Source organism: Pomacea canaliculata, linkage group LG4, assembly GCF_003073045.1.
Source record: "Pomacea canaliculata isolate SZHN2017 linkage group LG4, ASM307304v1, whole genome shotgun sequence".
NCBI lineage: Eukaryota > Metazoa > Mollusca > Gastropoda > Architaenioglossa > Ampullariidae > Pomacea > Pomacea canaliculata.
In genome coordinates this window covers 4221188-4249158 of record NC_037593.1, presented here as the reverse complement: position 1 = coordinate 4249158, position 27971 = coordinate 4221188, and the positions used below count along the sequence as shown (strand labels likewise).

Below are 27971 nucleotides of genomic sequence, written 5' to 3'. Positions count from 1 at the left end.
GTGACATGTACACAGATGAACGGACATTGACTCAACCATACAAGTGTACATGCACACATCCGTCCACTCATCTCATGTGCACACACATGTACATGTGCATACATTCCTAAAGAAAAAAAAAGCATTTATCTTTGTAAAAGATTAAAGATTTATGTACTTTACAATAATCATCAGGATATCACAAATATGCATTGCATATTATCTGTAATGGATTATGAACAATTTCTTTCATGTCTCTAAATATAGGAATTGAAAAGCACTCTTCAAGATCAGACTAACCTAAGGTGAAATTATATAAAAGGATAAAATTTCCATGCAAAGGCCAAACATAACTTCTGAATCAATATCATTTGTTAAATGGAAATGGAAAGTTGCTCCACTGATCTTTGTAAGTCCATATTGACAGAGCTTGATTAACAGAGCAAAACAAAAAAGAAGCCAAACAATTTATAATGGGAAAGTACATGGCATGATCATGAAATTGACTCACTTTACTTCCTCTTAAATACTGTATATGTCCCACAAAAAATGACCAGGAGAATGAAAAATGAGCCAAAATTTTTGGTCTCGTGTCTGCAAACTATGTCTTATGTTTCTGTTTTATATAAATCACAAAAATCTGTAATGCCACTACCAGGCAAAGAAAAACACTGAGTTGAACACATACACTGGAAAATCAAATTTCTTAAACATTTCAAAAATAAGCAATCATGACTCTTTTTTTTTTTTTTTTTACTGGAGCTTTTAAGTATCCAAACCAATAGTAATTCTTCTTGTACTGTACTACTGCAGCACAATCTTTCACTTTTGAAATCCAGTTTTTGTAATACAAATCATCAAATAATATTTACTAGTTGTTCCTCTACCTGATCCAAAATAAAGCCTCTCACCTGTCTCATTAATGCCACAATGAAATCACAGCAAGAAAAAAAATAGTAAAATTTTCGTCACAATAAAGCTTCATTATTTTGATTTTTAGTGTTCAAGTCTTATAAAAAGATCTGTAAGGATTGCATTTTCAGAAATGGCATGACCTTTCAGAAATAACTACCCATGCTCATTTCTGGCCTTGTGAAGCTCTTAGATGCCAGCTGCTGTATAACTTCAACAAAAGGCACATGGTAAAACTTTTAAAATATGACCACAACAGCAGTCAGTAAGTCTCACAACCCCTAAAAACATATTTCATGGAGTCCTGTAATGATCCGAGGTAGCTGCAGCACTACAGCGATGGTGTTTGATATGGAGATGAACACAATTCATACTCTATAGCAGCGGTTCTCAACCTTTTCCTTGTGACGCCCCCCCTGACGAACAAAGGTACGTCCGCGCGTCCCCCTTAGCCAGCAATGTAAGCTAATTTCACTAATACCGGTATAAGAAACTTTATAAAAATGACCACCTTCGCGCCCCACTTGTAAGCACGTCGCGCCCCTCTTGTAAGCACGTCGCGCCCCCCCTGGTTGAGAACCGCTGCTCTATAGGAATAAAAGCAAGAGGTAGACACAGCATCCAGGAACTGGATGCAAGAATGAAAGCATGAATTTGAGAAAACAAACAGCATCAGCAGTCAGCAAATGTTCCTATCCTCACAAAACTTTCATGAAGTACTCTACTGTATGGGCCTGAACAACTAACACATAAATGCCCATAACCATGATCAGTGTGATTACTGTTCCTTTGATGAAAGTGAATTAATCTGGTCACAGAATGTGACAACCTGTTATTAATTGCACGCAAATTTACTATCAGTAAAAATAACACACAATTTTTAAAGCTTTAAAAGGAAGACAAGCTAATAGTTAAATAGTTTTAATAGTTCTAGTTAAAGCTAAAAAAGGAAGTCAGAATAACAGAATAATGAGACGTCGTGAGGATGAAAATTTTTAAATTTGAAGAATAATTTCCTTCTGTACACAGAACTTGTTTTTAAAATCAATGGTCCATATCCTCTCCATAAACGGTGCTATGTGCTGAAAGTGGGTTGCGTTCCATGAGGTCATCATCATGAGCATCTGAGCGTTTTGATTTTTCTGATTTTTCTTTGCCAACAAAGCTCAGTGTTTCCTTCTCAAACTTCAACAGCATCACACCAAGCTCTCCATCAAAGCGATTCTTAGTTATCTGGATAATAAGGAATTAACAAGCTGAGTCAATAGAAAGTTAACAGAGTTTAGATCCATCACAATTCACATGTGCAGCCATTCACATACCCCTCTTTCATGCCTAAAAATACATGATCGCTCGTAACATTTCTGTAGACAGGTTCTTAAAAATTTTATCAGGAAGGTCTTCTACAAATAAACACAGGTATTATCATGCAAAATCACAAGTTAAGCGCATATCCAAGTGCTCATAGGACAGGAAAAAAACACACACAAACTCGTTTTCCCTTTCTCTCTGATCTCTGCTTCCTGCTCCACTCCCATTTTACTTTTGGTATCTTCTACAGCTTTGTTTTCCTAAGCTATGACCCTACTGTTGCTGCTGATCTGCAGCAAGTTTTCCTTTGATCTACGTCGCTATTAGACCTGCCTGACAAAATAAAACTTACCTGTAGGTACTTGCGCCCACGAAGGGACATCAACCTTTTGTCTTGCAGAATCAATACATTGTCTGCTTCTTGTGTAGCCTTGGCACTGCCAAACACTGATGCTGTTGTTAATTCATCTGTTTCTTTTTCCTGCAACCATCAATCCTTCAAGTAGACATAAGGCCCATCTCAAGCCATGTAAATGTTGTCAAACATTTGACCAAATCTGGTGAAGTTGTGTGTAAAGGTTACAGGGGACTATTGGTTCTGGCCGAATGTTCAAGACGTTAGTTTAGCATACTGAACTAAAAAACTAAGTTGGAACTTGTTTGATAATGCCCTGAATGAGAGGACTTCAGAGGTTTGATGCTTTGGCACTTAGCATGGTTAAAAACGCCCTTTAAGAACACTCTCTTCTAGCAAATAAGCATTTATTTTGCATTTCTAAGCTCTCTTTCTAAGTTCATCTTCCCAAATGAACCACTCAGTATTTAAGAAGGCACCTCTATGTTGCAAGCAACACTTGAAAAATGATCAACGTCCTCAGCTAAAACAAACTGCCATGAAGATATTTAACAAAGTAAAAAAGAACAAGAGGTCAACCATGTTTTGTTTTTTAAAAGCGTATTGCTGATAGTTTTCTTCCCACTTTTGATATATTTGCACTTCAAGTCTCATGCATTTTTGACAGAAACCCAACTTAAGAATAATATCTACAAAAGCACACACCTTTCGAGGGTGAATAACAACTGTCACATGACAGTTCATGTTGGTAGCAAACTTGCGGAAAGAACTGATAAAAATGTCCTGTTTGGTAAAACGTTCAGCCATTTCACCATTGGAGCCCAGCATGAACTGAAGATTGTCAACCACCACATGTGCAATGTCATGGACGTACACTGCATGCGACATGGCCTAAGGAATAAATTTAGGGCAAATCAGTGGCAGCTAGACAAAGTCATTTTTTTCTGTTTTGATATTTTTCACATCCCCAAAAGCTTATACTAAAAGTGCCTTCGGCAAAAATACCTGGTGTCTGAGAAACATGCCTGTATTGCCTGTCTGCATGTGTGAGCATAATAAATGAATGTACATATCAAAAAAGTGGTTGGTTGCTTGTACTAGTATGGCACCATCAGAATTATGTTTTATGATTGTTTCAGTTTAAATGACACTTATTGTAGGAAGCTTTGAAATAATCACAAATGGAGGCTGGAAAACAACATTCTAATTATTTTTTTTAAATACTGTGTGTCCAAAGGAAAATTTAGTAATCTTTTGGTAGGAATACCATTTTGTGAACAAGGTTTATTTTCCTTGGATCACATTTGGGACAATTTGTATAAAAGTGTGCACTTTCCTAATGTACACTTTTTGTGCTACGTGTTCACATTCTAGAAGACCAGCCACAACCTTGTCCTAAGTTGTCGTTCTAAATTATATTTCCCATGCTGCAGCTGGGGTTGTTTGTGTTGATCATGGCTTGTATCTTATCTTGTATCCATGATTCGAGAAATCAGACTTTTCAGAAGCTAAATATATTTGATCAGCTCACACACTCCTTACCTCTATTACTTTACGTATACTCTCCTGGCCATGAAAAGTCATAAAGTACATGGGCAGCTGTTCAAAACGATCAGCCCAAGCATCAAACTGATCGAGATGTTTTGATAAGTTTAGCCTGTAAAATCAGCCCACACAGGAAAGTGGTTAAAATGTTTGAAGTTCAGATGTCAAATTTATTCCAATAAGAATATTTAACAGTAAACAAGCTTCAACAATTATGCTTATGAGTGTTATAAAAACTATTTAAATATACAAATATGACCTCTTGGTAGATGAAAATATTTGCATTTGTAACGTTATTATAAAGTATACAGAACGATTGACATTCTTTCTGTAATCTTGTTATTTGAAAATAATGATCAAGCTTTTACTTACTGCGCAAATTGTGTCAACATCAATTTACCCAGGCGAACATTGTTGATTTCAAAGCTACCCCAGAGAGTGTTCACCTGGATTGAAAATATTCCATCTTTTTCTCTCACTCCTGACAGATCTTACCAGATACCTCATAACAGCTCTTACATAAACAGATTTTTTTGCACTACCAAATGATATTCTGCTTATATTTTTATGCTGCATTCACTATTGACAGCTGTTGTATAAAGATCTTAAATAGGAAAGTACTTTGTGTGTTGTTATAAACAATAAATGAAAACCACATTATATGAAAACTTGACCAAGAATTTTCCTAGAAGATTTTTATTGAAGCTAAACATGGTTCTTTTGCAAATTCTTCATTCATTTTGACTTTCCATTTTCTAGAGATACATTTACACACTGACCAGACAAATAACACATTTTTAGTTATCACTATAAACAACTAGTTTGTAACGAATTCTATTGACTGCTTATTAAATAAACATAGAAAACAGACAATGCCAAAGAAAAAATGCTTACCCCTTGCATACAGAGATCTAGCGAATAATCGCTAATAAAAGTGGTTTTCCCAGAACCTGTTGGGCCTGTGAACACAGTAAGCTCCCCTCTTCGGTGCCCCTTCAACAGTTTGTTTAGCACTGGATACCTCTTCCACTAGCCAACACAATTTATAAAATAAATAAATAAGCAGTGATAGTGCAAGACTATAGTGCCTTTGCTAAGCTTTTATTGAAAGCCTAATGCTTCAACATGTTGCTAAGTGTCCAGATTATTTTCTTCATCAACGTGGTCTTTTTTTTTATCATGGAAAAGATAATAACAAATAAAACATACAGCCATCATTGAAAAAATGCATTTCAGGGTGGACTGTTTACATACGTTTGTGCAAAAACTACATGTACCCTTTTGAAAATCAAATCAGTCCTAAATTTATCAACCATAAAAAGTCAGATAATCCAGGTTGAACATGTTCTACTGATCTGAAGAAGCAAAAACTTTGTTTTTACCTTGACACCTGCTACTTGCTCTGCATGCAAAAGCTCTGAGAAGATTTCTTGCCGAAGATGAGAGAAGGAGACGATAGATTTGTGCATAATGGGCTTGGCCTTATCCAGTACTTCCCTTAACCTCACGCCTCGACGCAGAGCCTCCAGGGGACTGGGATCATCTTCACTTGGCCTGTAACATGGAAATACATGTATGATAACTGATAAAACTGCAGCTAACACTAAGGGCTGACGAGACGGGAGGAATGTTGCAGCAGGCTGACAAAATCTGATGAAGCTGAAAGCATGCTTACAGAATGTAAGCTAGTAGGGGGCATATTCTCACGTTCTTTATTCATGTCAGCAGATAATTCAGTGGACACTGGTAAATGCAAAGGTCACATAGGAAGTAAGAAAGAGAAAAAGTGTAAAATTCACCCTTCAATGCAGTTAAGTACACAGCATGCTTGATAGCTTGCTTGTAGGTTAATCAAGTAACTCATCAGTATCTTTACACTACATCTTGAGAGGATTCACTCAAACTCGCAGGCATGCTTACCCTTTCCCCCAACACTCCACCCAACAATGGGTAAATGGCAGCACACATTTCTCTTGTTCTGCCCATACCCAGATTGTAGCTGGAACTATTATGGCAGATAGGAGTAAATCTAAAATAATTCTACGCAAAAGTACTTTAAGGCGCAAACTAAGAGAACACATCAAACTGCTTTTACCTGATGATGTAGCAACGATCGTTTCCAAGCTTTTTAGCAAACATTTTGGCTGCCTCCCATGCTCGCATATCATCTCCAAGCCACAGCACCAGCTTGCTAAATCTTTCCAGGGCTGGAAGCACCTGTATAGATAAATAGCTGATATATCTCTAGGATCACAACTCCTTCCTGGTGTACAAAATTACAATATCTTTGATAAGAACTGCCAAAAATCCATCAGCTGTGGTCGTGAGACAAAAGCACTCACCTCTTGCGGTAATGAAGAAAAACCATTTGGCAAAGCAAGTGATGGCGTCTGGGTTTCTTGAAATACTGCCAAAGCATCCAGTTCAGTAGAGGTAAGTACTACTTCCTTTGTACCATCGGACAGAGTATTGAATCCAAACAAGCCAAGAGGTCCGGTCCTAGCACACAAATTTAAATCTCAGATTAAACATTTTAATGTTTTCTACATGACAGGGAGAAGTCCACGAAGGTTGCAAATGAATAAAAATAAAACATTGTTATGACCAACAGCAAACACTAAATACACTAAAGAAATTTCCTGGACATCATGGTTTTATACCTGGGAAGAACTGATTCCTCTATGACTCTGAGATTTTCATTTTCTTCTGGTATGGTGCACATCAGACGTCTCACTCCTACAAGTTGCCCTTTGCCATCAAAAGCTGGTAAGACAAGACTTCTGGTTTGTATATCAAACTTGACGCCGTACTTGTCCAGTGTGGCAATTTTAAGCCCCTGTTAGACAGTAAGGGTATCTGCATTGTGACAGTCCTTGAGGAACTCGACAAGACTGATACAGGAGTTCTGACGTCATTTAAATGCACTTCTATACAATGAGAACAATGGCTTTTTAAGCTCATTAAATTGCAATTTCTTTCAAACAACTAGTCTTTGTTCTTCATAATATATCAGGGGTGCCCAACCTACCTATGGCCTACGAAGGTGCCTCATCAGGCCCACTCATTTTGACCAGACAATAATAATTTCATTTTTACTGGCAAAACCACCATGTTCTGACTCGCGAGATTTTATATCATGTCTAGTGTAGCCCTTGGGAGAGAAAAGGTTGGGCATCACTGTAATATACCAATCCCAATTATTACAAGTCTATTAGCTGTGGATGCTAAACCCTCAGAACTCTACATTTATGATGATGATTTTTTTGAACACTAACATGTATATCAAAATCATCCAAGATCTGCCTTGTGACATCAGCGGAACATGATTTTAGCCCAATACTTCTGTCCAATAAATCTTGCACTTGTGGAGATTGCTGACTAGCATCATGCACAGAATCGACTTCCTTGAAACACTGGAAATCTTTTCTGTAAAAAAAGAAGAAAAACCCACAGTGCTCACTACTTAACATGTGTTAATCATTTTGTAATTTGCTATTAATTGCAAACATGCACAAGCACAAAGAATGTCTCTCAGTCAGATAAATCTCATTTTAATAAATCTTAGGATGATGATGCAGCACATTATTTAGACAGGTTAAAGTATTAACCCTCTTAGCACAATGGGCAACGATCGTGGCTTTGATGGAAGCATGGGGAAGGCGATTTTCATGACTTTTACTACAAAGTTCAAACTTTCTACTTTCCAAAAATGTATAGGTTTTTGGGTCTAATGTTTACCTTAAAGCAGCAATAATAAAATTCATCCACTGTCGTCTTCGCAGTCTTCAGTTATAAGCCAGTCATTGTAATGTTATATTTTTATGTGGTGCTAAAGGGTTAACCATTTGTAAGAATAAATATTGGCTACCCTTATATATGAAATAATGTGTTAAGGGTCAAAAGTGGAGCATAGAACCAATATTACTTTCTGATGCAAATCACTTTAAACGGTGATGCGAAATGTCAATTCGACTGTCCCTCATCAATTTATGCTACACAACAGCCATAGATTTATGCCTCAATCAAAACAATATAGCTGAAAGCACCAAATGTTCTGATGGCATAAATGGTTAGCAGGTGAGATTAAAAGTTAAATGTAACCAGTTTGTATTTCCCCAGAAGAACAAAAAAATTCGAGTCACTTGTAGTCAGGCTCAGTTCTGCCTCTAACTTTTCCAAACAAAATTCACATTTTGAAAATTAAGGATATCTTTTCTAATTAATTGAAAAATGTATATAACATTTTATTCTCTAGAAAGTAGTACAATATAGTCTCAATATAGACCAACTTTCTAGACCATCTAAAACTAGCGATAATGGATAACTATCCAATCGGAGAATGCTTACTTAATTACTATAAATGTAATCAAAGAATAGGAAAAAGACAATGGAATGATTTAGTTACTTTCGTTTTTTTGATGCAAGTAGAAGAAGATTGTCCTGAAGGTCTTGCCATCTGCCTCGTTTATCACAATGCTTACAAACAAATTGACCTAGAGAATGAAAGAACACACACTAAAGATGAAACATCATCATTAAAAGTGAAATCTTTTACACTTATATTCAAGTATTAACATCTGTTAGTGCATTTTAAAATTACACTATTTCTTTAAAAAGATTTTCTGTAAGCTTAATAATTTCATCAAAACTCACCACTGGTCATATTAACAAAAAGAGCATCAGTATCGGTCATTCCTGGCTGAGTTTTTTTGTTGTTCTGTGCCAGTCGTGGGCAATGAGTAATGAAACAGGTGTGGCCTTGTTCCACCTTCATATTATTCTCAACTAAAAATGTTTTAATGTCCTGTTCTGAAATAATGTCTTCATTAGAAACTTTTACTGATTTTGTAAATGTTCTATGGTGGTCGGGAAAAGTAGTTGTGTCAGCTTGTATAAACATTGTATATGATCTATGAAAAGTTAATGATATATGCTGATTCTGAAATTGCACTGGAGTAAGACACTGTTGATTTGTCATTGACCCACATGCATCTGGCAACAATGTTCCTTTTCTTCTTTGGGTTTGTGTTGAAAAAAAAGGCAATTTATTATGAAAACTTAAGCATGAAGATTTTTGCAAGTGTTGCCAGCATTCAAAGCCTCTTTCTGTATTATCAGTTCTAGAAGGCTTGGTTCCAGTAGATAAATGGTCACAACTTGGAATCTGTGTTTTTCCCAAAGCTTTTCTCAAGTTACCCTTTACTGCCCAAGATTTTTCATCTCTTCGATCAGCAAAGATTTTCTCTTCCTTGAAGCAAGCACAAATATTGGAAACCTGACTAGGCACATTGTTAAGACCACTGAAAGTGCAGTGTGCGTAAGGATGTAGAGATTTTAATTTTTTGCTGTGGCAACGGTTCTGGAAACATGTTTCTATCCATGACACGCCAGAAGAGGCTTGATATCTTGTTAGCTTGTAATCTCGCCTGCTTCTTGGATGCTTCTCAGTTTCACCAGTACATCCTCCATCACAAAAATGTCCCGATTTTTGAGAACCAAATGCTGACCTTGATGTAGTACAAGTGGTTTGTTTGCCATCAGTAGCATTTGTACAAGTCTGTATGTGCACGCCACGCAGCTCTCCCTTCCTCCGCTGGACCCGAGACACGGATAGAAATTGAATCGACACAACTCTTAACCGCCGCTTTATTCCATCAGAAAATAGCATTTTATGTCGTGATCAGCATTACATTTGACTATTAGACGTTTTCGCAAACTACTCACTAAAATAACATTTAATATTTTCAGACGTCGTGTTGTGAAATCCAAGTCTTTCTCAACATCTCCTCAAACCATGCACATCTCTCATCTCTACGCAATTCACTCGTAATCATGAAGTAAGAAATAAAGTAGGTCACAAATACGTAAAAATGTGAATGGCCTTGCGGCTGCAAAGCAGGTATCCACAGTATCGCCGTCACAGACCCTGATTGAGGATGGCGTACATCGACTGTATTCACTATCACCTCGCGCAGTTTATTTGGCGCCATGTGCACAACAACCGTCGCGAGAGTTACCTTCCCTTGGCTCAGCAGACATCTGCGGCCGTCTCTTTGTTTCATTTAATTACAAATAGCCTTCTGTTTATGACTCTTGCCACTATGTAGTTAAATTTTCTGCATACTTCGAGGGTCGTCGTTAACAAGGCTGATGCAAGCTTGAACGTCTGTTCTGGTGTCATCTGCTCCGGCTGAATTGTTACATCACGAGCTTGTATACACATCCGTGGTTACATGGGTCACATCACGGACGTATATTTAGTTCGTGGTCACAGCGATAACTTGCAGGGTACCTACGTTACATACACTAATTTCTTCCTCGAACTCTTCCAACTATAGTTTTATTGTCGACTTTCTATTACCACATAGGGGGCGTCACTTTGCACAATCATGATTGCACTTATAATTATTCATCACTCGTTGACTTGTACATCTTCAGTGCTTTATGAACTAGAAATGTTACCATTTTGACATGCAAACAGAACCCTGATAATAAAGGTACGCGCACATGCATTAACGCCACAATCATCCATAAAAATTAACCAGCGGTAAATCCTGAGACCAGACAAAAAGAACAATAGATTGGTACCATGCATGTTTCAAGCGAAGGGAAGAGAAACATTGGAAGGATGTGTAAGACTTGTATCTATAGGCATCCTAAATCGTCTATGATCTCAGAATCAGCGTCATTTGTCTCCTCACTTAGAGTGAGGTGTTCAAGTGAAAAATCAGATTGCTTATTTAGATTAAAAAAAAAAAAGGTGGTGTTAAGGGGCCCATCAGCATCAGCAGAGTAGCACTCGCAGCATGCACACACACACAAATGACTAATAATTGTCTACTTGCTTTATTTCCATGTGTTCTATGGTGAATCAGTTCTTTTGGACTGCATATTACACAAAAAAAGAAATATTAGAATAGACTCTGCAAGGTCATAAGAAATAAGTTTTGAGACAAACATATAAGCTCCATGTATGCATTCATTGAAGATGTAATATGTGTTGGTATTACTACAAACACGCCCTCAAGTCCAACGATGTCCATTTTGTGAATTAATTCCATTTTTACGATGCAAACACCCATGGTAAAAAGTAAAAAATTAAGGGTTAATGAGAAAGAGATGATTTAATTATAGTCATAAATAACATGGGGCAGATTGGGGGCAAACAACTGAAAGTCACTGACATTTTTTTTCTGCATATAACACAGTTTCTTTATGGATAGCCCCTGGTCTGTTATCAGTGTCATCAATTTTTGACTAAAACAAATGAAAACCAATCTCAAGCCTTTTTTCCAAACCACAAATTTTGAAATCTTTTGATTATTATAATCAGCTTATGCATGTATTCAGATTGAAGGAACCTCATCAGAGTCCCTTTCAAGCAGCATGAGAAGTTCCATGTGTTTTGTACATGGAAACATGTCGATAGGCTGAGCTTTTATGAATTTAAATGGTACTCCTTTTGTCTTCCTGGAAGCTGGCCGTAAAAGGCTGTTGACACACAAATAGGGACATTATGCATAATACAAAGAGAGTTTGTTAAAAGAGTTTTATATATAACATTTTAAAAGTAGAATTCCTGAGTCACTGCAAAAAGTTACCAATGAATAATCAGTAAATACCAGGCATTGTAAAATTTATTATTAGTTTTTCTACGTTTTCTTAAGTTTTACTCTTTAACTATTATAAATCTGTGCGAACATGTGCAACCAAGCATAAAATAAGCATATACTAGGCATATGCATGCATGCGAGCACACACACAAAACAACAACAAAACTTACTCAATAAAATTTGTCTTTGCTATCATTGGATGGCAGGAAGCATATACAATGCGTTTAAGTTGTTGGCACATCCTTAAGGCTTTGATTACAACCTGATCTGCAATGACAGCATGATTACATACAATATTGACTTTTTTTTTACTTTATTCAAACAGATATAGTTGACAAATCACCTGCTTGGTCGCTGAGCTAAAAGAATTAGAACATGAAGTAATCACCTACACGATTTAGGAGATTAACAATCTTTCCATGGGGAATTTCAGTGAATTATCCCTTTATCTCCACTAAAAAAAAAAAAATGTTGCCACTTACGAATTCCAGCTCTGGGTGGATCCAAGATGGCAACAACATCTGATGTATCAAGGTTGTGTACAATATCTTGAATACAGTCTTGCACCTTTGCACAGTAGTACTCACAGTTGGTCACTCCTTTCCAAAATTATGAAGGGAAAAAAAGGACAGTATTAACACTATATTTACAAAACTTGGAATCATCAACCAATATAAACAGGTTGTCAAAAAAAGTTAATTATAAACAATTCCCAGGACATACTAAAACACTTATTCCTCTAAATTTCAGACACAAAATGTAATAATAAATGGTATACTACATTACGCCTTAGTATCCATGGACCCACACAGTTATCTCTCAACATACACCTATTTACACTTGCAGTACTTCCATTATCCACATCGCCACACACTGACTAGCACACAGTGTTATGACTCGTACCCACAGACCTGCATGCAGTGTCATGAGTCACCCATCTATTCATTTTGTCAAGGCCCCTGCATCAGTTCATCCTCTGCAATGTAATATATTCAGATTCCCACTCTTGTATAGTTATTATCTATAAACTTTTTTTTCGTTCTGCAAGATCTCACCATTCAACGCAGCATTACTCTTGGCATCCTCAACAGCTTCCTTGCACATTTCAATACCAATCACTTTTGCCACACTCTGAAAAAGATGCCAGAGAGCACTGTCATGCCATGACAAAACAAGTTTCAATCAACATCTGTTTGTGCACCCATCTAGTTATTTTCTTTCTTAATATTTTACTGTGAACCTTTTGTCCCCATTTATCCTTTGAGCAGCCCTGAATGTGCATATGGGCTATACAGCAACTGAAATGTTAAGCTGATTATAATGACATTTTTTAAGGGTTGATAAGTCCAAACATGGAGAAATCCTTGCAACAACTGGTCAAAATGTACTACTACACCATAAAAATTATGAAGCTTGATGAAATAAGCAGCTCCCCCTCCCACTCTTTAGGCTTTAAACAAACTTGATTCACATGCATATAAAAATCTGAATTTATTCTCACACTTTTCCTCTCCCTTCTTTCTTGTCCCTCAGGAAGTGCTAAGTATCTAAATAAGGAGAAAATAAATGTGATGTAATGGAGCAAGATGATCATGTCATATTGTGGGGGCTAACTGTCATATTATTGGGATAAGCTTTCAGTATTTAATACCTTAGCCAAAGATAATCCTATGGTTCCTGTTCCACAGCAAATGTCAAGAACAGTTGAGGTCTGAGTAGCCCCTGTCCACTCCTGTATCAATTTGTACATAACCTCTGCTGCTGCTGTGTTCACTACAAAGAAAAGATGTAGTGGTGAACTAACTACACAGTATATGAAGATTATGTCAGAAGCCCAATATATAAGATGTGTAGGCAGGTCTCAACAGGAACACTCAGTTAATCTTCAAAATGAGTACAAACCTTAATAAAAACTGGCAGCATCTTTGTTTTCTGAAGCTGTGATCAATTCAACAATGAACTTTTATATCTGACAGAGGTATATTACTAACGTGCTACTTATATATTAATCATGCCAACATGCAAGCATATCTTAGGAAAGAGGAAAAAAAAAATGTACCTTGGAAAAAAGAACTGGGTGATATCCTAAATTTCATCTCAAGCAAGGACTCATAAATGAACTGAAAAACAAAACATTTTGAAATACCTGTATTATATTTTAAACAACCACCTTTGTCTCATGTTTAGACCTCACAGAGTGTATACCATTTTATAAGTAATGCACCCAAGCCAACCATCTATCCCTCTGTACACCCCTATCTTCTCAACCATCAATCTAGTCATTATCAAGCAGTTGTGCTAAATGCATGCACTCTCTCGAAAATGCGCGTGCGCTAAAACACATACTCTCTCGGTGGCAATGCCCTTTTCATTAATATCTCTTCAGCATCTCAAATCTACTCACCCCATCACCGTAGATGAGTTCATAAGGTTCTTCAGAAGTACTATTGCTGGTCCTGAATAAAGCACCAGGTGTGTAAACATATAAGCAGGGAAGAAAGTATACACACAAATGCATGTACATACACATATTACAAAAAAATACTATCAAATATCTCTTCAAGCTTAAAAAAATAGTCATGAAGTGCTGTTCTAAACAAAATATTTCAAGAGAACAATCATGCTGATTGTCAATTTCATCACAAAATGGTTCAAAGGGAAGAATCTATATATATCTCATATATATATATCTAAACAATCATAAACAGATTGTGATTGGAAGATTGTGATAAGACCAAAGGAGCTACTCACTTGATAGAACATGGTCGAAAATAAAAAGTGCTAACACCGGACATTTTGCCTGGTCCCTCAGTAAAGTAATTTTTAATGTCTTCTTTCACTTTTTCTCTGTCCTCCTGAATAAGTTAAAATAATAATAATTATAATAGAATGATTTTATTGCACAGCATCATAAGCAAAGCAGGTCATGCTCTCTGTACTGACCAATGATATTAAGTGTAAAAGAATACATTTAACTAATAAAGAGAAATGAACTGCGTCAATGCATAATGGTAACAAAACAACTACAAATGATCAAGCATAACATTTTTAATCACAACAATTTTTAAACATATGTTTTCAGAAAACATTTCTAATATTTATCAAACACATTTGACACATAATACTTGTGACAAGCATCATTTTAATTCTCACAGTTACTTTGTCTTAAATAATTCTTTTAATTTTGGCAGTTCCTTTTTATCCTGCTTCTGAGAAGGCATTTGATCAACACAAAAGACAGATCCAACCATCCCATTTTATTTAATTAAACAAATGACTTACTGCAGTAGTATTTTGCACAACAAATTCTGCAACACCCATAATACCCCCTCTTTCTCTTGTTGTTCGAACTGTCAGCTGACGCCAGTGGCCTTCATGTGTACGATGGTCAAATACAGGGTAAGTGCTGCTACCAAGGAATTCCTGAAAACACTGCACACACAGACACACACACACACTTGTTAAGATGAGGTAACAAGTGGATCCATAAGGCACATTCTTCTTTTACCATGTTTAACTGATTATTTTCTATATCCTCTGTTTTGTGTGGGCAGCAAACTCTGTCAGCAAATGATCCCAGATCCCAGGGGATGGTTGGGATCAGATTGGTTTTCCTTCTTGGGAGAGTGGATAGGACTACAGAAATGTTGTGGTGTGTGATCAGCTGGTCCATTGGGCACAGAGCATAAGTCTTCTTGAAATGGCTGTCAAGGCTGCAGTGTCTGGTCCTCAGGCAGAAGTTTCTGTTCATAGCATGACGTTTGCTGAAAGTATCTATGTGTGGAATACTTCTGTCACTTTTGTTACAGAGCTGATTTTTTCCTTTTGTTTGTAATTAGTGTGGCTGCTTTTTTGTATAAAAGACGATGTTGGTTGCTCTTTACTGCTGCCTTTCTCAAGTGGGTCCATAGGTATGTGTGGGCCTATTTTCTTAAAAAATTATTATAAGAATGACAATAATTATAATACTAAACCCATTTGTTTAGTTTTTGCTTTCATAGGAGTTTTGAGTAACACATGCATGATGCTTTTTTGTTTTTGTTGTCCTCAATTTCTCATTATAAACAATTTACATTGCCAAGATAGCTGAAGTAGTGATTAACTGCATGGCCACTCTCAAAGAGTTAAAGATATCTACCTGGGCCACCATTTTTGAAGACGAAGGAAGAATCAGGATCTCACTTGGGCTTCCAACACAGTCTGTTCCATCTTTGTACAAGCCAAAACGAAATCCCACTATGGTTTCTGTCGATCCCAAACGTAAACACACAAGAGCATAAAGGTAAATTTTTCATGATTTTACACATTTCCAAATGTGAAAACATTGTAAATGCAAGGAGCCCAATAAGGAACAGAGATCTAGCTCTCTCATTTTTATGAACTCCAGTGTCTTTCAGAATATTTTTGTGGATTAAAAAAATATGTAGCATATCTTTAAGTACTTGCCCACTGAAACTGAAATTTTCCACTTCTTCAGTATGAGGACTGAGATAACAGTGTTGAAGATCACCTTCTAATATGCATGCCTGTGTGCACACACAATTTGGCTTCCAGCAAATCCAGTCTGCTGAACATTGATTTTTTTCTTCTGAACTGGGCTTTAAGCTCTGGATACATTTTGCCTCGTTAAAAGGAATACACAGATAGCAACTGACAGAAACAGACCATAAAAATAATACCTTTTCCATCCTCACTTCGACCTATTGAGAACTCAGACTTGTTGCGATACTCCTGAAAAACTGGCTGAAAGAAAAAAACGTCAGCTTTTAGCATGATCAGCTGGACTAAAAGAACTCTGATTTACTTCATATCTCAAATTGTAGCATACAACACTTGTACTCACAGAAGGTACAATAGGAAGCAAAGGGCTGCACAGTCCATTATACAGCATTCTGCAATATCAAATAAGTAATTTGTCTCATTATATATCACTCTGAAATGTATAAAATAAGTAATGTGTCCAGCAAAATACTGCACATAAAGCTGATCAGATATCAAGAAAAAAGAACATTGGGATAAACTGAGGTAAAAAATGAACTGAGAGATATTTCTAGCAAAAAAAGTACATGATAAAATATATTATCAAAAGAAAAGGCAAAAACAGAAGTAATCTACAAAACTGAGGAAAGTAAGAGTTCTGTAGCTTGCTGATAATTCAATAATGAGGCATATAAGACTTACCTTGCCTGTACAAAACTCCCACGTACATCAGGGTGAGTGGCCACAGCTTTTAAAACTTCTTTTGCCGTTTCTGTTTTCATCTGAAAATGATCTGATCGTGAGTTACTTTTCTTTACCTTTTTTACTACAGTGCTGCTTATAAACAACCATAAAAAGTCATGGAAAACTCCAAAACAAAAGAAAGACATTCACACTGTATGTGGTATGCATGTATTCAAATATGCACAAAATATTCTAACCAATAATAAAAAAAATCTAAAAAACAAAAATGGATAAAGTACTCAGTTTTACTTATACTAGACTTTCTGACCTGAATACTGTAGACTCCCCCTCCCTCCTCCCAAATAGATACAGACAACTTTTGAACATAAAATTAAAATTGATAAGAAATGGAGCAGGCATTATATTTATAATGCAAACAATAAAATGTGAAATGCACTGAAAAGAATTTTCTGCATGCTTTTCATTTCATTATTAAATCTAAATCACATTACCTCCAGCTGGTTTGAGTATGGTGTTTCCCATAATGGAGTGACACTTGATTTTAGCCTGTATTTTGAAAGAAATGTTACATTTTCAAGACAGAAGAAAATTCTCAATTGATTTTCAAATAAATGACATGCATAAAATACTTTGTGACATTATAACTATGAGCTTTCTTTTACACACACACACATAATAAATACACAAGCAGGCTATATATAATGAAATACAGTCATTTTTGTAACAAACAAAATTAACATTTTTCTAAGATTTTAAAAAATAAATTCATGGTTTAAGTTAATTTTGCAATATAATATTGATTGAGTAGTAATCTACCTCAGTGCAGAAGGCAAATCTGAAAAATGGTTGTCATCTGTCCTCTTTTTCTTATTTTCAAGTGCTGTCTCATCTTTTAGACCTTGGTTGGTTGTCATCATGAGCAATCATAAAAATTAGTCAGAATATTATGTGTTGTGTTTAGGAATATTATTCAGTAACAAATTCCTTTTATATTCCTATGATGCTGCTTACATTTATCCTTGCAAGCAATTAAATCAGATGCACGTGGGTGCAAAGGGATAGCAATTTTGATGGTAAATTATTTCACAGTTTGAAGGGTTTATAAAGTTATTTTGTTAGTGCTATAATTTATTTTATAGCTTATACTATTATTTATTGTATTTATCATCCAACTTTTTTTTCCATCTTGAATATATAGAAGCATGATGCATATTGATGCATACACTTGTGCATAGGCATAAGCACCTGTCTTAAATAACAAGGCAGAATAGGTACAGTTGTGAGTCTCACTTTAAAAATATAAAAAAAGAAAATAATAACTCACTCTCAAGTTTTCTCTTCAATGGGTCAGCTGCTGCTTGAGCTTTCTGAAATGAAGCAAATGTTTTTCTAAGCTTTGATTGGTTTAGTCACTGCCTAAACATGCAAAAGCATTCAATATTAGTATTACACAGTAAATACATTAGTTCAGTGCATTAATGCCATTGGTAGATATTGCTTCAGTCTGCAATGTCTAGATACACCGACATGGGATCTAGAACCTCCAAAAAGATTTGTTATGTTGAAAATACAACAAATTCCTTTCAATGCTTGGAAACTATGATGACTTTTAGTGAGCACATAAAATATATTTACAGATTTTACCCTACTTTAGGGTTATTGAAGATGCATTTTAAAGAAATCGTCCAAATATGTAATCTTGAATCTCCACACAGTCATTCTGTCATATTCTAAATGCATGAAAGAAAAGAAAACAACCTAAAGACTTGGAAGCAAGTTAAATGTAAGAAGATTATTCAAAATTATAACAAGTTCTTAAATAATTGTTCTTCATTACTATTTACTGCGAGCAGACATACAAAACTTAATCAATTTAACATATGCCATAAACCACTATACACACTTAAATTTTCTTTTAAATTTGTTGGTGGTGCTTTTAATTACGTCTTTTAAGATTTTAAATCCATTATTTTCACACTGCCAAACTTGCTTCTCTTGCAAGGAATTTATGATTACTGACATTGTACCCAAATACTTGCTTCTCCTGCAAAGAATTTGTAAATACTGGCATTGCACCCAAATACTTGCTTTTGCTGTCAGCTCTCTCCCTTTCCAGACGTGTCCGTTAACAGCTTTCAGTGCTGCCTCTCTATCTTCTTCACAACTGTTTGAAATTAAAAAAAAATAATAAATACTATATTTCCTTGTTTCTAAGGTCCACACAAATAAAAATTAAACAGCCTTTAAGAAGCGAAAAATGTTAACATAAAAGGGATAACAAAAATGAATACATGATGTTTTATGCAATAAATAAAGTATTTTCCATATTTTCAGTGACTCTGTCTATATATAGACACATCTATTCATATATAAATTCAAGTGGCTACATTATATTGCAGTGTTTTACCTGAAACACACATAAGCAAATGTCTTAAATGGAACTGCCTTGATTTTGTGTGGTCGAAGGCCAAGAGTATGGGTCAACCGTTGCTTCAGTTGCTGAAAAAAAAGCATTCCATGCAGTTTTAAAAGAATATATTATCACTTTTATTTGTATATACTCTTCCACTACCTAACTTGAAAACAAGAAAACATTCTATTATCAGCAATTAAATAATTTTGAAACTATTCTTACAGTTTTGAAGATGTTAAAGTCAAACTGGCAGTAGGTGTTTATAAATTGTAAGTATTTTTATGTGCTAAAAAAATTGTCTCAGGTCTTCTCAAAAGTTGCTTTAGGTGGAAAATGGTAAATGTAAAGCATAGTGGCTGTAGGGCAAAGAAGAGTAAATTGAATGGTTCAAACTGTGTATGGAGCAATTGTCAATCACTCAGTTGTCCCTTGTTGTTTGGGGGAGCACACAGACAGATGTGGTAGCTGATAGGGATCGCCACTCTAGCCTATTTTGGGCGATAGCAGGCAGGTCCTGTACAAGACAACCAGTCCAGTCTTTGACATTCGTAAGCCACTTCTTTCTTTGGCCACCACGGTGTCAACTACCCTCTAAGGTTCCTTGATCAACAAGGTGTTATGCTGGGTCACATGGCCAAAGAAGACCATCTTGACGCTTGACTGTTGAAAGTAGAGGTTCCTTGTGTCCAATGGGTGCAGTAGGTATAAGACGATTTCCTCTCCTGCTGTCTTTTAGCTTCTGTTCTACTTCAGATAAAAGGTAAGGTAAAGGTCATCCCCTGAGCTTTTTTAAAGTCAATGGGGAGCAAGATGTTGGAGACCTCACATTTTTGGGGGCCAGCTGTTTCACCTCTATCAAATGAAGTACCCATTCTCAATAGATGGGTCAACTTGGGGAAGTTTGCTGCCTTGCATGGGTATTCAACCAGCGCACCTCTCAGTTCAGACACCAGCACTCTAACCACTCAGCTATTTCTTATCTTAGTCAGGTACCCACTGCTAATGGGTGTGTGGAAATATTTCAGCCTTGAACTAGAAATATTTAAGAGTGCAGAAACCAGGTTTATGGTTCCTGTTCCCTCTACCTCCACAAAAAGACAACAATAATCCACACATTTCCATAAAATTATCTTTCATTTAGAAATTTTATTCTATAAAATAAAAGATGCCCAAAAAACCAAACAAACTGCATGTGACTTATTAGGTGATTATGCAAACATATTTTACTCACGGCAAAATCCAAACTTTTTGGAAGGTTATTTATTTCAATTTTGAAAATTTTCGGATGTAAAACCATCTCTTTCTTTGAACTGGTTCTCTGGGTCTTTCGGCAGTGAATCTTGTTCATTACTTTTATTTATAGTCTGCTCAGTTAAATCTGAGATGGAGATGCACACATTTTCTTCAGAAAGAGTGGGTATCCCCAAAGATGTTTACATCAGAGTTATGCTTCGGGATTTTGCTACTGATTAGTCTGCTCTGGAAAGGTTTCTGCTTCTACGTCGGGTGGCAGAAATGTCTTTCACTAGTTGTAGATTACAGCTGCTTTCACTGACGTATCGACAGTTACAGTACAATCAGTTGTTTTCTTTAGGTTGGTCTGGTGTCTTGATATCCATGTTTCGATTATCGCACTGTCAAGGAAAAGAACTAGGTAAATTGTTTCTATTAAGATTAACAACTGATGCAGACTTGCCACTTTACAACTGACGTAGATTTGCCACGCAAAAAACTTCTGAACAGAAACCCATAAAATGTAAATGGGCGCAGCCATATTGTAATCTGAAGAAAATATTTTATTAAAAAATATATGTTGAAATATATTTAAAATTCTAGTTTTACTTTAAATATAGAAAATGAATGAAAATAAATGCTCACATATTGATAAAATATTTCTTGGAATGAAAACCGGAAATTCATTGTCCGTAAATGATAACCGGAATAAGAGAAACTAGCGGGAAAGCAACGATGCTCGTTTAACAAAATCATCGTTGAAACATCAAGCATTATTATGGCTGAAGAAAGGTATTTATGTACAAATAATAATTAATGCGATTCTCATTTAATACACAAGGGTCAGATTTTCGTTAAACTGTTACTGTTAACGTTATTTCTTTTAATATCATGGTACGTAAAAACGCTCCGTAAAAACGTCAGAGCAGACGCCGCGGCGTGGCCCGTGACGGTTTTTGTTTTCTGATGGGGATGCTGTTCTTTGCCATAAAATGACTTAAGATGTTTGTCAGATCGAAGATATTTAACTGTTTTTTTAAGTGGTTGTGCCGATAATATATTAGGACATTTTCTATGCTGAAAACCAGAATACAAATCTAGACAACGCATGCGAAGTGTCTTTGTTCTTGTCATGCGACTCTGCACTTAGTACTAACGTACATTTATCTAAAGATTTTTCACACTTCATTGCTGACTATGATCAGACATTTTACTCAAAGATCAGTTTGCTAAACTTGACATTTCTTTGAGCTATATTGTCTGTTATGTCTAGCTACTTTCGGGAAGTAGCATCACATTTTTATAGCTTTTTGAACACTGTAGATAACTTTTCCAAATTTACAGAACTATTTTCACAGTTTTTGATAGTTAATAAAATATCGTGTGAAACTCTACATACACTGACAGTATTTAAGTGGCTTCAAAAAGAGATATTAAATAGGCCGAGAAGTCTAGGCAAATAATAGTCTATCCCTATTACTACGAAATGGTGAAGTGATGATGAAAATGACGACGGGCGGACTGATTGTCATTGATGTTTGTCGTTTTTATTCTGAAGCGGAGATCATTTTGTTATGCAGCACTTGAGTTACAAAGACACACAATTCTACAACTAAGCATGCGAGGTTTCTTTGTTCTTGTCATGTGACTTTACACTTTAGTACTGCCATACATTTATTAAAAAGCTTTATTACGCTTCATAGCTATGATCAGACATTTTACTCAAAGATCAGTTTGCTAAACTTGACACTTCATTGAGTATATCGTCTGTTTGCCTGGCTACTTTCATGAGTAGCTTTTATGACTCTCTAGGTAACATTCTGAAATTTACAGAACTATTTTACAGTTTTGATGATTGATAAGGTCACCAGTCATATCGCCCCACCACGAGAGTCAGATTGTCCCAGCTATTACCATATTATCCAAGGACCAACAGATAAATCAATCACAAGTAGCTATTAACATCAAATATTACCAAAAAAAACCATACGTTCAATCAGTATGTTATATATAAATATGCAAGCTCAACTGCCTATTTAAAATAGCCATGCTAGACAAAAATGGCGTATTGGCATGGGGAGATTGATCTGTTAAAGATTTTGTGCGGTAATTTTATTGTGAACTTGTATTTTGAATTTTTTTTTAAGCCTACTGTTTATATACAGAGGTGTCACTGTTCAAATTCACGTTGAGCTTGAAGTACATCATACAACAGTAGTGAATTGTCATCAATTGTAAAATCCACTTTAAAAAGTGTGCTATAATCAGTCCACATTCTTATTTTCTGGTCATGCTGTATTGTAAAACACCCCACGCTCAAAAGACTGTTCTGGATGACAGGTTTACTCTGGACGATTTGACAAGAGCTGTGGGGCAAAATGACCCTTCCCTGTTAAAATATATGATGTGAAACTCAAACACTTTGCAACATTCAAGAAGATACATTAAATAGACCAAAAAAGCCTAGGCAAATAATAGCCCATCCCTATTACTACGAATGGTGATGCTGATGATGAAAATGACGACGGCGGACTGATTGTCATTGATGTTTGTCATTTTATTCTGAGGTGGAGACCATTGTTATACAGCACTTGAGTTACAAAGACACACAATTCTAAAACTAAGCATGCGAGGTTTCTTTGTTCTTGTCATGTGCCTCTAAACTATGTACTAAACTTATCAAAAAGCTTTTTCACACTTCATAGACTATGATCAGACATTTTACTCAAAGATCAGTTTGCTAAACTTGACATTTCTTTGAGCTATGTTGTCTGTATGTCTGGCTACTTTCGTGAGTGGCATCAAATTTTTATAGCTTTATGAACACTGTAGATAACTTTTCCAAATTTACAGAACTATTTTTACAGTTTTGATGGTTAATAAAATATGATGTGAAACTTATACACAAACCATATTAAAGTGGCTTCAAAAAGAGATATTAAATAGGCCAAGAAGCCTAGGCAAATAATAGCCAGTTCCTACTTCTACTACGAATGGTAATGCTGATGATGAAAATGACGACGGGCGGACTGATTGTCATTGATGTTTGTCGTTTTATTCTGAAGTGGAGACCATAGTTATACAGCACTTGAGTTACAAAGACGCATAATTCTACAACTAAGCTTGCAAGGTTTCTTTGTTCTTATCATGCGACTTTACACTTAGTACCAACATAAATTTATCAAAAAATACCAAACTATTCAATGGGCTGTGATTGGGGACATTTAATAGTCAAAAAAGTTTGTTAAACTTGACATTTCATTGAGCTTTAATTATATCCTTAAGTTATGGCTACTGTCATGAGTACCTTTGAATTGCAATATCTTTATGAACTCAGGATAACACTCTGAAATTTACAGAAGTATTTTACAGTTTTGATGTTTAATAAAATATGTGAAACACAGTGATAGTATTAAAGTGGCTTCAAAAAGAGAACTTAAATAGGCCGAGAAGCCTAGACAAATAATAGCTAGTCCCTACTACTACGAATGGGAATGCTTATGATGAAAATGACGACGGCCGGACTGATTATCATTGATGTTTGTCGTTATATTCTGAAGTGAAGACCTTTGTTATGCTGCACTTAAGTTACAGAAAAGTCCAGGCAACATCATAGCTTTTTCTTGCTATGGTCAGGTCTTCAAATGCACGGTTGAGTTTTAGTCCACACACTGCTTTAAATAACTTAACTAACTCTTATGTATATTTTGTTTTGAAGGATGAAGTTCCAGAGTCACCAGAAATTCATTTTGAGCCTATCGTGAAGCTAAATCCGGTTGAGATCAAAACTTTGGAAGAAAACGAAGAAGTCTTGTTAAAACTGTAAGTAACTTTATTACTTGTTTAGAAATCAAAGGTTAAAGAGATGGTCTGTTCATAAATATACTAGTGTGATATGCCAAGATTGTAAAAAAAAAAAAGTTATCTTGGGACTGAGTTTTCTGTATATAATATGTAATGGTGAAATATAAACAACAGGCAAACTGATAGGCATTGGTGCATGTCATTTTCTTTGATTTTTTTCCTGCTCTAAAGTAGTAAAGTGGATGCATCATTAATAAATGTTTAAAAAGTTGTTGTTTTATGCAGAAGAGCCAAACTTTTTCGTTTTGACAATGAAGCGGATCCACACGAATGGAAGGAACGTGGAACTGGAGAAGTAAAAATTTTAGAACACAGGGTGACAGGTCACGTTCGCATACTGATGAGGAGGGACAAGACATTGAAGATTTGTGCAAACCATCATAGTGAGTTATAGCTCATATTGTGATTTACTATTCTGCTCACTCTTTAGGTTGACATCTTAAGTTTATTCTAATAGTGGGTTGACTTTATTTTAAGAGTGTGCCAAAATTTTTAACTCCAAGCATTTTGCATGCCTGCGATTGACCATTTCACCAGTAGTAGATGTACCTTTTGTTTTCTAGTACTAAAGTCAAAGTTTGCAGACATGTGAAGCGCTCAGAGTTGGTTAAAGGCAACATTTCTACTATAAAGAATTGTTCATCCTGGGAGATGGGGGTGTCTAGGCATATGGTGCAGGCTAGATTAGTGGTCATGCTTTTCTAATATCTTACATCTGATGAGTACCTTCACTCCCCTTTCCAGAGTAAAACAAAAGGCTGAAGGTTAGGCCTCTAAGAGTAAGCTGAATTTGAATAGTTGTATTCACATTTTCCAGTAACACCTATAATGCAGCTGAAACCCAATTGTGGAAGCGACCGTGCTTGGGTATGGTCCACTTTAGCTGACTTTGCTGATGAAGAAGCTAAGGAAGAACTCCTTGCCATCCGTTTTGCCAATGCAGAAAGTAAGCGGTTTTAAAAGTTTTGCATATCTGCTAGCAATAACAAACCCAACCATGAAGAGAAGTACTAATGTAAAGCATTTTTTACTAAAGTGAATGGGTTATTTTGGGGGGTGGTGGTTATGGTCTACAGATAGCCTTTTCAAAAGTGAAACTACAAGATGATACTTGATGGGGGGGACTGAATCTATAATACTTGTCACTTCTGATAGTTTTCCCTGGGCTTTGTTGATCTGATAGATCCGTGTGGTGTTTTTCATAAAATAATTTTTGTATGCAGATGCACAGCAGTTCAAGACAGTATTTGAAGCAGCTCAGACCAGGATTGAAGAGTTGTCCAAAAATCAAAGTATGAACTTTTTGCAGTTTTTGCTAAATCCTATTTTTCATTGTTAGTGCTTGGATGGCTGTTTTCAAACCATTTTGTAATACAGCTGGAAGTCAAGTTGGGCTTAACTGGTGGATATTTATACTTTTTATGTTGAATCGGGTGAGACTGAAAATATAATTTGTATAGATTCTTATATACAGTTGAAGATGATGCTGGATTTTTGTGATAATTTTCCTGGCTTGTAACACCTGTTTCTTTTCTACAGAGGATGAGTCTAATGCAGAAAATACACAGTCTGAAAATAAAGAAGGGAAATCTGAGCAAGATCGGGGTCCAGAGGAATTGTCTAACAAGTTGGGTAGCCTTACTGTCAGTGATGCATTAAATGAAAGTGCTAGTGCTGCTGGTGATGGAACCACAGATGTTGTCAAAGAAAATTCTGAAAAGGACTGAAATTCGCTTAATGTGAAAGGACCTATTTTGAAGGAAATGTGAAAAGACAAAAAGAATGGCTTTGGAGTTTGTGCAGTAGACATGGTGGGTGCCTGTGTGTTGGAAGCTGGTAATCCAACAATTGTACACAGTAGCCACCTCTTCTCTCTGCCCATTTTTTTTTTTAAGTTGTGCATCTTGTTCACATAAAAGACACGAGTTGACCTTTTTAGATAAACTATTTTGTTGACGTGTAAACACGTTTCTGTGACTAGCTGCATGCTTCGCGTGTACACTAATTTATGACAAAGAAAGGAATTTCATCATAAATTGATATAACTGTTGCATGGAAAGGCATGCTAAATGGCAGCCTAAAGAGAGTTATGTATTGTGTTACTGCTTTGATGAGTATTGTCTTGAAAATACAACACTACGTTGATCTTGGTACTGAGTTTTGTCCTCTCATTCCTTTGCATTGTAATCACTTGCAAATATATTTACATGACACAGAACGTGAGGAGTAAGGGTGCCATTTTAATTAAATCTAAGATTTCAAGTTAGCAACACCTTTTTATTTAAGGTTTGTTTTTTTGTGTTTTTTTTTTTTTTTGGTCGTTCAACAAAATGAAACTGATACTAAACAGGTTGCCAAATTGTAAAACATACCAGTGCCAATGATGTTGATTCTTAAAAACACTAATTATGTCAAAAGCCTTTCTGGAGCCTGTAAGTTAAAAAGATCCTACTGCAGGTGCTTTTGCTGTTCCTGCCTGCTCTGAAATACCACTTGCTCTGCTAGCTGCTTCTCGGCCATGTGGGGTGGGGTGGTTTAGGGTTACCTACTGGCTTCATAATCTGGATGTTAAGGCTTATTCTGGTATTGCTTGTTGCCTTTATTTGCGAAAGGTTATAACAAGTGACTGTGTCCATTCTTTGGGGCACTGTTAATCTCCGATTTTCTGAGTGGTGACAGCTGTTACCACTTGCCAGAATCATGCAACTCTGCTGGACTCTGAACACTTGCCTCCCTTCAAATGGTCAATTTGATGTATTTCCTTAGGACTAGGTATTGGGGTCTTTTGTTGCCATGTCACATTGTCAGTGTCAAACCTGTTTCCAGCTGAAAGTTTTTTAGGCCATTGCAATATTGTATCCATCAGCTTAGTACTGTAGTTTTTTAAATATAACCCTGTCTTTTGATGACTGACATCTGCTGCCCTGGTTTGAATTGTCAGTAGTTGATAGGCCTTGGTGTTTTTGCCTCATTCCATTCCCTTCTTCAGCCCTACATTTCTCCTTGATATAGGGTATTTTTTTCTGCAAGTGCTTATGAAAGTGTCTGCTTTCTAGTTTTTGTGGACATAATCATTGGACTTGCATGGGTTGAAGATGTAGCGGCACTTTGTGAAGCTTATTTTATAATTCCTCTTTGTGTCTTGATTCGTCCATTATTACCCATCAATGCTGTTGTCCCTTCCATTTTTAATATGTTGTCTGTCTTGGAGCATGCTCCTTCATGACCGTGATGAGGCGGTATATAAACCAGGTGTTCATTTTATGAGAAAGGCGTCTGGCTTAACAAATTTTTGGCAACCTGTTACCCTGCAGCGATACATTTTCTACATTGTGTTAATCTTAGGTCTGACAGTTTCTGGTGCATGTGCCTCTATATATCACAATGGGAACTTGGCCAGCAATATGATGCAATGTGTTGCAAAGGTTTGTGGGGGGAAAGATGTACACATTTGATTTTTGCATGACTAACTTGAATGAACATTAAAGCTGATGTTCAGTACACCTGGCCCTTGGTCTTTACGAACAAGTGTTAAAGATCTGAAATCCATCTGCAAGGGGTA

The 27971-nt window shown here is 36.1% G+C and overlaps 3 protein-coding genes across 4 annotated transcripts; 1 reads left to right on the top strand and 2 right to left on the bottom strand.

Annotated features, from left to right (window-relative positions):
• Nucleotides 1-717: 717 nt before the first annotated feature.
• On the bottom strand, nt 718-10195 carry LOC112562839 (twinkle protein, mitochondrial-like). Of its 2 annotated transcripts, none has more exons than XM_025236384.1 (13): nt 10028-10195; nt 8508-8595; nt 7378-7528; nt 6763-6938; nt 6445-6601; nt 6198-6319; nt 5485-5656; nt 4997-5131; nt 4475-4548; nt 4100-4214; nt 3263-3448; nt 2555-2683; nt 718-2124 (listed from the first exon to the last, which is right to left on the bottom strand). In XM_025236384.1, the coding sequence occupies exons 1-13, from the start codon at nt 10047-10049 to the stop codon at nt 1936-1938; spliced, it is 1716 nt and encodes a 571-aa protein (XP_025092169.1). In that variant the 5' UTR covers nt 10050-10195; the 3' UTR covers nt 718-1935. The 2 variants fall into 2 exon arrangements, with proteins under 2 accessions (XP_025092169.1, XP_025092168.1); XM_025236383.1 differs by having other exon boundaries at nt 8756-10189.
• Nucleotides 10196-10932: 737 nt separating this feature from the next.
• LOC112561247 (tRNA (uracil-5-)-methyltransferase homolog A-like) lies at nt 10933-21238 on the bottom strand. Its single transcript, XM_025233607.1, has 19 exons — nt 21191-21238; nt 19307-19398; nt 18988-19063; nt 18224-18266; nt 17716-17797; nt 17391-17445; nt 16897-16976; nt 16559-16607; nt 16395-16458; nt 15854-15960; nt 14998-15147; nt 14467-14570; nt 14120-14171; nt 13775-13835; nt 13367-13488; nt 12771-12846; nt 12198-12314; nt 11886-11982; nt 10933-11593 (listed from the first exon to the last, which is right to left on the bottom strand). Exons 1-19 carry the CDS (start codon nt 21230-21232, stop codon nt 11449-11451), a joined length of 1614 nt encoding a protein of 537 aa, XP_025089392.1. The 5' UTR covers nt 21233-21238; the 3' UTR covers nt 10933-11448.
• Nucleotide 21239: 1 nt separating this feature from the next.
• LOC112561248 (ran-specific GTPase-activating protein-like) lies at nt 21240-27910 on the top strand. Its single transcript, XM_025233608.1, has 6 exons — nt 21240-21335; nt 24261-24367; nt 24635-24792; nt 25227-25355; nt 25633-25701; nt 25949-27910. Exons 1-6 carry the CDS (start codon nt 21324-21326, stop codon nt 26134-26136), a joined length of 663 nt encoding a protein of 220 aa, XP_025089393.1. The 5' UTR covers nt 21240-21323; the 3' UTR covers nt 26137-27910.
• The last annotated feature ends 61 nt before the right edge of the window (nt 27911-27971 follow it).